Raw genomic sequence first — 14,857 nt, forward strand, 5'->3', positions numbered from 1 at the left:
TGATTTTAAAGAGGTATACAAAATCATGAGAGTATATCAGGTAGATGCACGGAGTCTCTTGCCCAGAGTAGGGAAATCAAGGACCAGGGACATAAATTCAAGGTGAAAGGGAAAAGATTGAATCGGAATCCGAGGGGTAACTTTTTTCACATAAAGGGTGGTGGATGTATGGAACAAGCTGCCAGAAAAGATAGTTGAAGCTGGGACTATCCCATCGTTTAAGAAACAGTTGGACAGGTTTGGAGGGTTATGGACCAAGCGCAGGCAAGTGGGACTAGTGTAGCTGGGACATTGTTGGCCGGTGTGGGCAAGTGGGGCCGAAGGGCCTGTTTCCACAATGTATCACTATATGACTCTGTCTGAATTTGCTAACAGTGCTTCATTGTTCCTTCTGAATGTGAGGTCAATGAAGACCAAGTATAAAGGCTCCTACATTTTTCTCTGAGATGTTACATGGCGAAGTTTGCATGCTAAATAAACCTGTGGATGGTTTAGGTTTATCATTGTCACATGTATTGAGCTCTTGTCACATGTATTGAGGCCCTTTATTTTGCATGTTACCCAAACAAATCAGTTAATACTATACATAAGTACAAACAAACAAACTCAAGTACAATAAGTGGAGCGAAAGGACAGATATAGAGTGCAGAATATAGTTCTCAGCATTGGAGCATAACAATCCCTGACACAAAGTCCAATGTCCGCATTGGTGCCAGAGGTAGAGCAAAGGGAAAGACACAGAGTGCGGAAGATAGTCCCCGGCATTTGACAGAATCCGCACAGTAATTTGGGAAGTGCCATCCTCAGGCACTGAGAGGAGGTCCCTGGGAATAAGGTCAGCAGGTCATAAGGGATAGGAATAGAATTAGGCCATTCGGCCCATCAAGTCAACTCTGCCATTCAATCATGGCTGATCTATCTCTCCCTCCTAACCCCATTCTCCTGTTTTCTCCCATAACCTCTGACACCTGTACTAATCAAAAATCTATCTATCTCGGCCTTAGAAATATCTTTTAAAATGACCTTCCTTGTGAGGGCAGCAGTGAAAGTCCTCTGCAGTTGGCAGTCAGACTTGTCTCCTGGTTACATATCTCTGTGGTATCGGGGAAGCTCCTCTTCCCAAATGCAGACAGTGACATTGTGGAGTTATGACTGAACCTCCTCCACTGACTTTCAGGATTTCAATGAACACCTTCTCCACACTCAGGATGTTGTTGAGGCTGGGACTATCCCAACGTTTAAGAAACAGTTGGACAGGTACACGGATAGGACAGTGTTTGGAGGGATATGGACAAAAGGCAGGCAGGTGGGACTAGTGTAGCTGGTAGACACAAAATGCTGGAGTAACTCAGCGGGTCTTCAGTCCGAAGAAGGGTCTCGACCCGAAACGCCACCCATTCCTTCTCTACAGATGTTGCCTGAGTTACTCCAGCATTTTGTGTCTGCCTTCGATTTAAACCAGCATCTGCAGTTCTTTCCTACACTAGTGTAGCTGGGACATGTTGGTCGGTGTGGGCAAGTTGGGCCACACTGTGTCACTCTATGACTCCAGGACAGTGTCCAGTGGAGTTGGTGCCGGGGCAGTTTAAGATGCTATTGAAGACTGTCTGGTAACTGGGATGAAGTTGGCTGTCCTTGGGCTGGGTGCATGCTTCTTTATGTTGTGCAGCCACAACAAATGAGAACAGGCTGCCTGGTATTTGATCTCATTTCCCCTACCTGTCCCCACCCTTTCACCACCTCGTGACTTGAGTGTGGGTGTTTTTTTTTTTGCTGCGCAAGTAGTTACTTAGAGTGGAAGGAGTGAGAGTGGGAATCGAAAGTATCCTCGTGGTTCTTGCTGCAGGGAGTTCTTCACCTGAATAACCATGCAGAATCTGATCCTGGTCGCAGCTCTGGGGCTGTCTGGTGAGTGGGCTGCAGCATGAAACTTTGCATGTTTGGGTTGTTGGAGGAGAGGAGTGTTTGGTGGGGCAGAGAGAGAGAGAGAGAGAGAGAGGAACAGGGGGAGGGAGGGAGAAAGAGACAGAGGAGAGAAAGAGACAGAGAGAGACAGAGAGAGGGAGTGGGAGAGAGAGACAGACAGAGAGAGGGAGGGGGAGAGAGAGGGGGGGGGGAGGGAGAAAGAGATAGAGAGAGAGAGAAAGAGATAGAGGAGAGAGAGAAAGAGATAAAGGAGAGAGAGACAGAGAGAGTGGGAGAAAGAGGTAGAGACAGAGAGGGGGAGAGAGAGAGAGTGGGAGGGAAAGAGTGTGGGAGGGAGAGAGTGTGGGAGGGAGAGAGTGAGGGGGAGAGAGAGACAGAGTGGGAGAAAGAGACAGGGAGGGGGAGAGAGAGACAGAGAGAGAGAGGGAGGAGTGTCAGGGACTCTGGCTGTGGGATTAGCGACCTGCTGCTGTACTTGCTACAACTATTGTTTGCAAAGTACTGTACCCCCCGAGGGGTTTATGCAGGACCTCCCCCCCCCCCCCCCCCCCTTCAGACACAACTTGCTTGGGTCGGTGGAGTGAGGAATGTGGAGAGAGCCGAGTGTGTAACTATCTAGGGGCTGCTTCCCACATCAGAAGGGAAGAGAGACACAAAATGCTGCATACTGTCTGTCTTCAGTGTAAACCAGCCTCTGCACTTCCTTCCTACACATAATAACGAGGCAATTTTGATTGAGACATGTTCTGAGCTGCCCCCAACTCTTTAACGTACATAATTGCAACACACTCTACAATTGCAACACTCACTGTCTGAGGGGGGAGTGGGACATGAGGGGGAACCAATACATTAGTTACACTCCTGTAAGTTTGGTCCTTGCAACTCTCCCTGGCGCCAAATACTTGCTACATGACTCAGGTCAACTATTGGGGCAGTGAGCTTGTTTCTAATTGACTAAATTAATAAATACCAGGATTAATTGTAATAGTTGCAGTGTTTGTGGTCTTCCACATAAACTTGGTGTTGAGGCAAGGGGAACTTTGTCCTTTTAATGGTCAATTTTGTTTACGGCAATCCAAGCCAAACATTGTGGAGTAAAGGACTTGGGCACATCCAGCTCAAGCTATGGAACTTTGTTCACTATGTGCTTTAGTTGCCTGCTGTAACGTTGAGTTAGAGGGATATGCTGTTCAATCCTTGCACTTATGAATAAATTACAGCCAATGGAAATACTTTGAATATAAATACAACAGATCTTTTATTTTCGACTTTACCTTTTTCAATTTGGCCAATGACGTGTTATGAATTTTCTGTGCACATTTCAGTGCAAAAACACCACTTCGTCTTTAGTCAAAGGTGCTATTGCCTTCAAGTCTTCAAAAAATGTAATCTGGTTTTGTGAAGTTTTTGAATAATTGCTAAATAAACAACCATGGTGGTCTTTCCACCTGCACTTTCCTGCCAAAGCCTCTTAACAAGGACCACCTCAGGGTTCCATTCCTGGGAACTGTTGACAACCAGAACAGTTTGAACACAGACTCAGCACAGGAACAAACCTGTTTGCCAAACATGATACTAGGTAAACCAGAACTTCCTCTGCCGGCATGTGATCTATATCTCTATTTGCTGCATATCTGCCTACCTTCCCTGCTTAAATATCTCAATCGTATCTTGCATTCCACCACTTCTTTTTCAAAAAAATCTTGCCCAGCAAAAACAAAAGTTATTCCTATCCAACCTCGAAGCTCTACCCTCTGGCCTTTGACATTTCCACTGTGTGGGAGTAGATTCTGACTGCCTCTCCCAACTGTGTGTGCTTCTATCAGATCTGCCCTCATCCACTGACACTCCAGAGAAAGCAATCCAAGTTTGTTCAACCTCCTTGTAGCTGCAGGCCCACTACAAATTTTCAGGCAGCCCTGGTTCAAGAGCAGTTCATGCGGTATTATCAGTTTTGTTGGACCAACTGAAGAGTCAGTAGCAAAGATTCTAGATGAACATAGAAACATAGAAAGTAGGTGCAGGAGTAGGCCATTCGGCCCTTCGAGCCTGCACCGCCATGCAATATGATCATGGCTGATCATCCAACTCAGTATCCCGTACCTGCCTTCTCTCCATACCCCCTGATCCCTTTAGCCACAAGGGCCACATCTAACTCCCTCTTAAATATAGCCAATGAACTGGCCTCAACTACCTTCTGTGGCAGAGAATCCCACAGATTCACCACTCTCTGGGAAAAAAAACGTTCTCATCTCGGTCCTAAAAGACTTCCCCCTTATCCTTAAACTGTGACCCCTTGTTCTGGACTTCCTCCAACATCGGGAACAATCTTCCTGCATCTAGCCTGTCCAACCCCTTAAGAATTTTGTACGTTTCTATAAGATAATCTTGTACTACCTGTACACAAATTGGCCATTCATAAGCTGGCAGTGGCCTGTGCCGTGATGGTCGCTGATAGCCGCCCAGCCACACAGTGACTGACTGCTCCATCCTGCTCTGCTTGTGAAATGCTTACCTACCACTCTCCTGCACCACGTGACCCTCCTTTCTCTACTTGTGCGAGCAAGCCTCCTCTCTCTTCCTTGGTTTAGTCAGCATGGTGTTTATATTGCACAACCTCTTTCTACATGTCCATTGTGTAAATCCTGAAATGGCGTCCCTACTTCCTTGCTCCCGTGTCATTTTAAGAATGTCAATAACTCTTTGTGGACACTTGACAGTTATAATCTTGGTTAATAAATAATATTTTACAACTTTATCTGATCTGACATTAAATACAGCTTTCATTTCCCTCAAACAGAAATGAGCCGTCTTCAGTATTTCTTCTGTACATCTGCTTTATGCTGCCCTATCTCTAGGGATCTAACTCTGTTATGTTTCTGTCTTTTGCTAACAATGAATTATTTCCCCCTAATTCAATTGTCATCTGTACTGGCAACAGAACAATGAAATTCTTTCTTGCTGTTATTTTTATAGGCTCATAAACGCAGTAACTATAAATATACAATAATCAATAATACAATAAATATTCAGTAATACACGTTGCACACCATCCCCCCACCAGCAACTGATGGTCTGCTCAGCCAATAATACGGACAGATTTATGAGAGCTCGGTTAGAAATTCTCTGAGCGGCCACAAGAGGCATTACGAGTGGCGAGCGGGCTCTCAAGTCGTGTCTCTCTGTCGTGAAATAATTATTTGTTTACATCCAGCCATTGAAATCCCTCCTTGGCCTTGCCTAATTCTATCTCTCCTGGCTCAATGTTTAAGTATTTGTGTTTTGACTGCCTGGTCCCCACGCACCATCCCACTACCCCTCCTCCCACCATTCTGTTCAATTTACCTCTTGCCCTCTGGAACTCTGAACTTCTGGTCAAGCCTTCTCTAATTTACTGGGCTCCTTCAAAATGCTGCCTCCCAAGATCCCTTTTCAACTATGCTTCTCTAATCTTCAGCTGATCTTCTCTCCCGACTGTTTTGCAAAGACAACATCGTAAACCCTTGTTTTAACGATCCCCTTATGAGGGATTTTGGAAATAGGCTCCCACCGTCCCCCTGTCTTACGACACCACTCCCAACTTGCAAGGTGCACCAGTGAGCCCTTCTTCACAGCAGATGCTGGTTAAAATCAAAGGTAGACACAAAATGCTGGAGTAACTCAGTGGGTCAGGCAGCATCTCTGGAGAGAAGGAATGGGTGACGTTTTGTGTCGAGATGTACAGGAGTCTCGCCGATGTACAGGAGTTGACACCTGGAACAGCGGATATGGTAGATGAGGTTGGATGAGACGCAAGTGAACCTCTGCCTCACCTGGAAAGACTGTTGGGGTCCTTGGATGGAGTCGATGGGGGGAGGTATAGGGACAGGTGTTGCATCTCCTGCAGTTGCAGGGGAAAGTACCTGGGGAGGGGGTGGTTTGGGTGGGAAGTGATGAGTGGACCAGGGAGTTGCGGAGGGAACGGTCTCTGCGGAAAGCAGAAAGGGGTGGGGATGGGAAGATGTGGCTAGTAGTGGGGTCCCGTTGGAGGTGGCAAAAATGTTGGAGGATTATGTGCTGTGTGGACAGCGGATGGGGTGGAAGGTGAGGACTAGGGGGACTCTGTCCTTGTTACGAGAGGGGGAGCAAGAGCGGAGCTGCGGGATATCGAGGAGACCCTAGTGAGGGCTTCATCTATAATGGAAGAGGGGAACCCCCATTTCCTAAAGAATGAGGACATCTCCGATGCCCTGGTATGGAACACCTCATCCTGGGCAGATGTGGCATTGACAGAGGAATTGGGAGTAGGGGATAGAGTCTTCACAGGAAGCAGGGTGGGAAGAAGTGTAGGAAACAAAATGCAGATGCGGGTTTAAATCGAAGGTAGACACAAAGTGCTGGAGTAACTCAGCGGGTCAGAAGAGTAGTCTAGATAGCTATAGGAGGTGGTATCCAGAGTTAGTATCATGGTTGGCACTGACGTTGTCTGAAGAAGGGTCTCGACCTGAAACGTCACCCATTCCTTCTCTCCAGAGATGCTGCCTGTCCCATGGAGTTACTCCAGCATTTTGTGTCTATCTTCGGTATAAACCAGCGTCCGAAGTTGCTTCCTACACATTGTTCTATGTACCATATTTTGGGTTCCAAGTTGTTCACCGGAGTTTACTGCTGAGTTAGTCCAGCATTTTGTGTCTACTAGACGTGGTGATTTGCCGTTTCGTGTCGTGACCCACATCCCATATCTACCTGTATTTATAACGTATTGTGCAAAAATATTATAGAAATAATATCTGAGACTCGTCGAGAACAAAACGGCAGCCGTTACGCTCCTTTGCGGACTATACTTCCATTTTAGTAGGCAAAGCCCGCCGTTCGCTATGCCTCTCGCAGTGTAATCAGTGTTTCAGGGGAACTGTATGTGTGATGATACCATAAAAATGCAGAAAATATCTCATCTATCAATTCACAGATCTTTGTTATTTTTCTTTTAAAATGTTTCTGCTAGTTTCTGCCTACTAAAATGGCACCGTGACATACTACGGTTTTAGGGTCGAGTGGTCTATCTTGCTCCTCTGGTATCTTTGGTTTCAGGCTAGCTACGCAGGGAGCCCAGTGGGATCAATTGCAGGCTTTAGTTTGTAATAACACAAGATGAGGTGGAGTAGTATAGTATAAGAAAATAACTGCAGATGCTGGTACAAATCGAAGGTATTTATTCACAAAATGCTGGAGTAACTCAGCAGGTCAGGCAGCATCTCAGGAGAGAAGGAATGGGTGACGTTTCGGGTCGAGACCCTTCTTCAGACTGATGTCAGGGGGGCGGGACAAAGGAAGGATATAGGTGGAGACAGGAAGATAGAGGGAGATCTGGGAAGGAGGAGGGGAAGAGAGGGACAGAGGAACTATCTAAAGTTGGAGAAGTCGATGTTCATACCACTGGGCTGCAAGCTGCCCAGGCGAAATATGAGGTGCTGTTCCTCCAATTTGGGCTGGTCCTCACTCTGACAATGGAGGAGGCCCATGACAGAAAGGTCAGACTGTGAATGGGAGGGGGAGTTGAAATGCTCAGCCACTGGGAGATCAGTTTGGTTAATGCGGACCGAGCGCAGGTGTTGAGCGAAGCGATCGCCAAGCCTGCGTTTGGTTTCGCCAATGTAAATAAGTTGACATTTGGAGCAGCGGATGCAATAAATGAGGTTGGAGGAGGTGCAGGTGAATCTCTATCTCACCTGGAAAGACTGTTTGGGTCCTTGGATGGAGTTGAGGGGGGAGGTAAAGGGACAGGTGTTGCATCTTGTGAGGTTGCAGGGGAAAGTGCCCGGGGTTGGGGTGGTTTGGGTAGGAAGGGACGAGTGGACCAGGGAGTTACGGAGGGAACGGTCTCGGCGGAACGCAGAGAGGGGAGGGGATGGGAAGATATGGCCAGTGGTGGGGTCCCGTTGTAGGTGACGGAAATGTCGGCGGATGATTTGTTGGATCCGCTGGCTGGTGGGGTGGAAGGTGAGAACGAGGGGGATTCTGTCCTTGTTACAAGTGGGGAGTAGTAGTATCGTGCTCTCCCCCATTCAAGGCTATCTGTAGCCAGCTTGACTCGCACAGCGCTTGTCAGCTCTTGTGAGGGGGACACATCTGTCCATCCCGGAGAAGGGGGAGAGTAAGTCGGCGATTCCCCCGACCTTCCCGGCTGCATGTGGAGCTTTTACTGCTCCAAGGAAAAATCCTGTTCGTGCAAATCCGCCAGAAATCCACCCAGGAAAACTCTGGCCGATCCGCGCCACGATCAAGGGGAGGGGGAGAGACTTGGCTCGAGTGGAAGCCGATCTCTCCTGCAGCCGCTGGCGTTAGGCGGCAGCTCTTCGTCCCAGGTCCTGTCACTGCAGACTGGGACGGCACTGGCTACTCGGGCTCAGAGCGCTTCAGTCAGAGAGTGGTGAAGGTGTGGAATTCTCTGCCTCAGAAGGCAGTGGAGGCCAGTTCGTTGGATGCTTTCAAGAGAGAGCTGGATAGAGCTCTTGAGGATAGCGGAGTGAGGGGGTATGGGGAGAAGGCAGGAACGGGGTACTGATTGAGAGTGATCAGCCATGGTCACATTGAATGGCGGTGCTGGCTCGAAGAGCTGAATGGCCTACTCCTGCACCTATTGTCTATTGTCTATCTGGAGATGTGCAGGACAAGCAGCCCGTCTTACGAGCGAATGCCCCTCGTCTTTTCCTTCAAACCCCAGCTGTCACCGGCTATCCACTTTGCAAGAGGCAGTGAATCGTGCTCCAGATGACTGGCACAACTGTTATTAAAAACTACTGCAACCTGAATAGAGTGACCCGATGAGGATGTAGGTTGTAAGAAGTAGAGTAATGATCTTTCAGTCATAGCTCAGCACTATTGACTGTTCAGGAAAGAACTGCAGATGCTGGTTTAAAGCGAAGGTAGACACAAAAATGGGGCAGCACGGTGGCGCAGCGGTAGAGTTGCTGCCTTACAGCGAATGCAGCGCCGGAGACTCGGGTTCGATCCTGACTACGGGCGCCGTCTGTACGGAGTTTGTGCGTTCTCCCCGTGACCTGCGTGGGTTTTCTCCGAGATCTTCGGTTTCCTCCCACACTCCAAAGCCGTACAGGTATGTAGGTTAATTGACTGGGTAAATGTAAAAAAAAATTGTCCCTAGTGGGTGTAGGATAGTGTTAATGTGCGGGGATCGCTGGGCGGCGCGGACTTGGTGGGCCGAAGGGCCTGTTTCCGCGCTGTATCTCTAAATCTAAATCTAAAATGCTGGAGCAACTCAGTGGGTCTGAAGAAGGGTCTTGACTCGAAACGTCACCCATTCCTTCTTTCCAGAGATGGTGCCTATCCCACTGAGTTAGTCCAGCATTTAGTGTTTATTACTGACTGTTTATCCACTGCACTGAACTTTGAGAGTTAAAACTGGCTCGAAGTTGACTTATCTTACATGAACATAATTTTAAAACAATTTCTCGCATTCAAATATGCATTGCTTTCCAAAAAAAATTATACGATCTCAATATTAAATGCAACTGGAAACAAGGCATACTTAGAGCATATGCATGACTTCCAGTTCACCATAGCAAACGTCAACACAATGCTCTCAGAATTACTCTTACTAAATTTCACCCACTTTTGTTGTGGTAAAGCAAGCGTTCAAATAATTTCTGCTAGCGTTATGCTTTTCTTATTCTTTGCCTAATTGGTACGTGTGACAGGATAAAGCGAGCTGTCAACGACATTAAGCAGTGAAAGCAGGTACTCTTGCATGCATTCGTTGTTACTATGACAAGCATGTAAGCTTCTAGCCTGAAGAAGGGTCTTGATCCGAAACGATACCCATTCCTTCTCCCCAGAGATGCTGCCTGTCCTGCTGAGTTACTCTAGCTTTTTGTGTCTATCTTAATAGACAATGGGTGCAGGAGTAGGCCATTTGGCCCTTCGAGCCTGCACTGCCATTCACTGTGATCATGGCTGATCATCCACAATCAGCATCTGCAGTTCCTTCCTACACAAGCTTCTATTCTAAAGGTCTGGAAAAGCTGCTTGGTTTGTTTGTCCAAATTTGTTGATGAGACTCATTTTGGTCTGAGGAGGTATTAGTCCTTGTGTTTCCCTCTTGTTGTGTCTCTGCGTTCTAGATACGGTAACATCACTTCACAGGGAGCTTCCCTTCGCTATAGAAGTTGTAATACATGTTTATAAAACGAGAAAGTACCACTTTCCCCTCCCCACCCCCACCCTGCGTGCTTGTCCTTTCCAGCGAATTCATTGCCCTCCAACCACTGCAGTCACGAGCTCTGCATCGCTCAGCCGCGCAGAATAAGACAGCAGTTCATGGGGCTATCATGGCCGTTGCCAGAGTGGTGACATGTATTCCTGCAAGGCATTGCCATTTAAAAAATAAACAAATAAATAGTTTTGTATCTGGGAGCTGCGATATCTGGCAGCAAAAACAGAAGGGAGAGGGTAAATCAACTCAGTAACAGAAAGAATTATCTCCACAGTAGACTGCCCGTGCTAAACCACTTTGGACTGGCTGGTGTCCACCGAGACAGATCCTTACATCTGTAATGTCAACTTTTTCTTCTCTTTTTCTAATTAGCTTAATTAATTAGTGTGCAACTTTTTGCACTGACGAGTTATGAATTCCTTCTCAATGATTTTTTTAATCTAAATCTGTGCCAAGTTTCAAGTAGATACCAGAGAAGGGTCACGAAAGTAAAAATCTAGACACGTTTTCGATGTAGGCCCGTGGTCTACACCTTCCAAGTTGTTCAATCAGCACTTTTTAAAATGCTCAATTTTCAGAGTTTTAATACTTTCATTAAAACAGAGCAAATTGTAAATTTGCTCTTTTATATAATGTCTTCAGTAGGTGTTGCAACAATATTGAGTTGAAACTTTTGTCTGCGTGTTTGTAGTTGTGGTGATGATTGTGAATTGCTGAGGTCCCAGCATTTCCTGCCGGGAGTGAAATATTAGCAGGAAATACTCTGAAGTGTTCTTTCCCTAAAAGCCAAACGGAAGTTTATTTTACAGGACAGCTTCTATGTGCAGCAACGTAACTTTCTGATTTTTCTTTTTGCAGGACTGTTTATAAGTGGTGCTGTTCCGTCAGCAGAAAATGCTGCAGCGACAAATCCACTTGCACATGTGGCCAACACGACTAAGCACCATACCGCACACGTGACCAGCACCACTACTGCACGTCATACCACACATGCGACCAACACAACTAAGCACCGTACCACACCCGCGCATGTGACCAACATGACTACTGCCAACCATACCACACCCGCACATGTGACCAACATGACTACTGCCAACCATACCACACCCGCACATGTGACCAACACGACTACTGCCAACCATACCACACCCGCGCATGTGACCAACACCACTACTGCAAATTATACCACACCCGTGCATGTGACCAACACCACTACTGCCAACTACACCACAACAATGCATCCAACTGTTCTGCCTACATTATCACCCAATTCCTCGCTCCCACTAACTGGCAATTATAATGTTACATCGAAGAACGCTACTTGCATCAAGCTGGCAAGTGGAATACAACTTATTGTCATCGCGAAGCCCAAAGTAAGTTTTATTTACGTTTGAGGTAAGCAACCCTCTAATGGATTAAGAAATCCTTACTGAGACATGTCCTTGTATCTGCAAATTGGGATTATTTGCAAGTGATACAGACAATAGGAAATGTGATTATATTTTAAATTTGAGTCCCTGAGGTTCAACCAATGCAAGTTAAAATGCACACTTCTGACATGTGCTTCCCATAATTGGGTGGTTGACAATCCAATTGGAATGACGAACGCTAACTATAGTTTTATGGGTGGGCGCAGTTTTGTAATGTGATATATTTTTCAATACCAATTGTAGTAATGCTTCTGGTGAAGCAGAAAATCAGGCTGCAATTTCTAAATCTAAAAAAAAAAAAATCTAAAAAAAAAAATGTCTCTGCATTTCTAGTTGCCCCCTTTTTTAAAAGGGAAAATGTCTCCAGTCTAGCTAGAAATGTTACCAGTAAGACTAACATTACTGAATTTATTGATTATTTATGATATTGCAACTTGCTCCACTTGTCGTCTTTCGTTTCGAGGTGTGCATTTAACACCAGCATTCAAGGCAATTATTTTTGTTGTTGCATTTCTTTAATTCTTGTTATCAGAATAACCTCTGCTCTTAAAACTAACAATACAATACAATACAATACAATATATCTTTATTGTCATTGTACCCAGGGGTACAACGAGATTGGGAATGCGCCTCCCATACGATGCAATAATTTAGGTAATTTAGACAGCAGCAACCCAACGAAACGAACAGTTGTAACAGTTTTGGACAGGGTAAAGTGCAAGTTGATCTATGCGTTGTGGCCATCCGTTCCACGTTCCCCTCGCATTGTTTAGCTGGGCCTGTTTAAATAACTGCTTCACATGGTCTCTAAACCTTCAGGATCACTCTGTGATTCTTTAACAGGCTGTTTTAAACGTCTGTAGTTAAACAATTGATTGGAAAATCTTTACTTTGATACTTGCATGTTCATATCTATGCAGTTTAGGCTAGTTCAAGCTTTACTCCAGAAAGAAGAATGTGTTTTTTTTCATTCCAATTATTTTTGTGATTGCAATAAGAATTCCACAAGATCTGTCCTGGATTTTTGGTTCGTGCAACTTTCCTTGTCGTTGACAAATTTTGTTTTCCGATGCTTTCCACCAGATTGTGAACGCTATTCTCATTTTTGTAATTTGTCCATTAACACAATCCTTCATCTCGTGTAGCGTACTGTAGTTTTGATTTGAGTCTGATGTAGGAGACCGTGCCGAGTGGCGCAGCGGTAGAGTTACTGCCTTGTAGCGCTGGAGACCCGGGTTTGATCCCGACCACTGGTGCTGTCTGTATGGAGTTTGTACGTTCTCCCCATGACCAAGCGGGTTTTCTCCGAGATCTTTGGTTTCCTCCCACAAACCCAAACCGTGCAGGTTTGTAGGTTAATTGGCTTGGGTTCATATACTTGGTGTGTATAAATTGTCCCTACTGTGTGTAGGCTTGTGTTAATGTGTGGGGATCGCTGGTCGGTGCAGACTCGGTGGGCCGAGGGGCCTGTTTTCACCGATAATCTCTAAACTAAAATATTAGTGCGCATAACTGATGTTTGACGAGTACTGATAATTCTGTCCACAGTATGATTTGTGCTGTGGTCAATTACTTGGTATTCTCTGCAACAGTGTGTGCATGGAGGGAATGTTTGTTATAGCATCACCAAGGGCAATTAACGGGAAATTGCTGCAGATACTCTAAATTATTATAGTGCTAGAATTTAATAACACTATAAAACAAAAGTAGTGATGACAGTCCAGTGAAAAGCTGGCCTTCCTACTAATGTAAAATGGGTGAAAAATTTGTATCAATGTTATCACCAGATTTATATTTCCATTGACTGAAATCATTTTTGTTCTAATCAAGCCTATTATAGTTTATCCATTTTGTCAGCTGCCACTTGTGGATCCATCTCAACTAAAATATGTCAGTTGTGGTATGGTGGTATTTAGCCTATCCAAATGTATGATTTGGTGTTTACTATAAGAAAATAACTGCAGATGCTGGTACAAATCGAAGGTATTTATTCACAAAATGCTGGAGTAACTCAGCAGGTCAGGCAGCATCTCAGGAGAGAAGGAATGGGTGACGTTTTGGGTCGAGACCCTTCTTCAGACTGATGTCATGGGGACGGGACAAAGGAAGGATATAGGTGGAGACAGGAAGACAGTGGGAGATCTGGGAAGGGGAGGGGAAGAGAGCGACAGAGGAACTGTCTAAAGTTGGAGAAGTCGATGTTCATACCACTGGGCTGCAAGATGCCCAATCGAAATATGAGGTGCTGTTCCTCCAATTTGCGGTGGGCCTCACTATGGCACTGGAGGAGGCCCATGACAGAAAGGTCAGACTGGGAATGGGAGGGGGAGTTGAAGTGCTCGGCCACCGGGAGATCAGTTTGGTTATTGCGGACCGAGTGCAGGTGTTGAGCGAAGCGATCAGCGAGCCTGCGATCTAATTATTAAATCTCTAATACCTGAGAAATGAAGTTGGCAGGTTATCGGTGAACACAGGCAAAGTGTGGAGGGGGGTGATAGGCAAACGGTTGGACAAAGCGGAGATGTGAACACGCAAGATGTTAGACGTCTTTTGAGAGCTGTGAAACGTGAAGCCAGAGGTTTGATTAGGTGTGAGTTGTGTTGTGATGTAGGTGAGGGAGAGGAGAGATGAGTCCAAGGTCAGATGGGGTGAATTATGGGGGAGAAGGGGGGAGGGTGGTGCTGTGTAAAGGTTGCCTAAATTGGGAGAGTTCCATGTTCCCTGGGTTGTCAGCTACCTGAGCGGAACATGAGGTGCTGTTCCTCCAATTCACATGTGGTCTCACTCTGGCAATGGAGGATGCCCAGAACAATGGTCTGCATGGGAAGGGCAGTTAAAATAGTTAGCATGCGCAGGAGTAAAGTTGCTACCTTGCAGCGCCAGAGACCCAGGTTCAATCCCAACTACAGGTGCTGTCTGTACGGAGTTTGTACGTTCTCCCCGTGACCGCGTGGTTTTCTCAGATCTTCAGTTTCCTCCCACACTCCAAAGACGTACAGGTGTGTAGGTTAATTGGTTTGGTGTAAATGTAAAATTGTCCCTAGTGTGTGTAAGATGGTGTTAATGCGCTGGGATCACTAGTTGGTGTCGACTCAGTGGTCCGAAAGGCCTGTTTCTGCGCTGTATCTCTGCACTAAACTTGGAGGTCCTGCAGGCCTTGGCGGACCGAGCGCAAGTATTTGGTGAAATGGTCACTGAGTCTACGTTTGGCCTCGCCGAAGCCCACATTGGGAATAACCAGATGCAGCAAATGAGATTGGGGAAGGTGTATGTGAACCACCATCTCACA

General features: G+C 46.1%; 1 protein-coding gene across 3 annotated transcripts in view; it reads left to right on the forward strand.

Annotated features, from left to right (window-relative positions):
- The first annotated feature begins 1,736 nt into the window (after positions 1–1,736).
- The window catches only part of lamp3 (lysosomal associated membrane protein 3), a 48,551-nt gene continuing 35,430 nt past the window's right edge, over positions 1,737–14,857 (forward strand). For all 3 annotated transcript variants that reach the window (XM_078410202.1, XM_078410203.1, XM_078410201.1), the window contains exons 1-2: positions 1,737–1,908; positions 10,997–11,511. In XM_078410202.1, the coding sequence (XP_078266328.1) occupies positions 1,869–1,908; positions 10,997–11,511 (555 nt within the window). In that variant the 5' untranslated portion in view covers positions 1,737–1,868. The remainder of the gene's footprint in view (positions 1,909–10,996; positions 11,512–14,857) is intronic.

The sequence above is a fragment of the Rhinoraja longicauda genome, chromosome 13, assembly GCF_053455715.1.
Source record: "Rhinoraja longicauda isolate Sanriku21f chromosome 13, sRhiLon1.1, whole genome shotgun sequence".
Classification (NCBI taxonomy): Eukaryota; Metazoa; Chordata; class Chondrichthyes; order Rajiformes; family Arhynchobatidae; genus Rhinoraja; species Rhinoraja longicauda.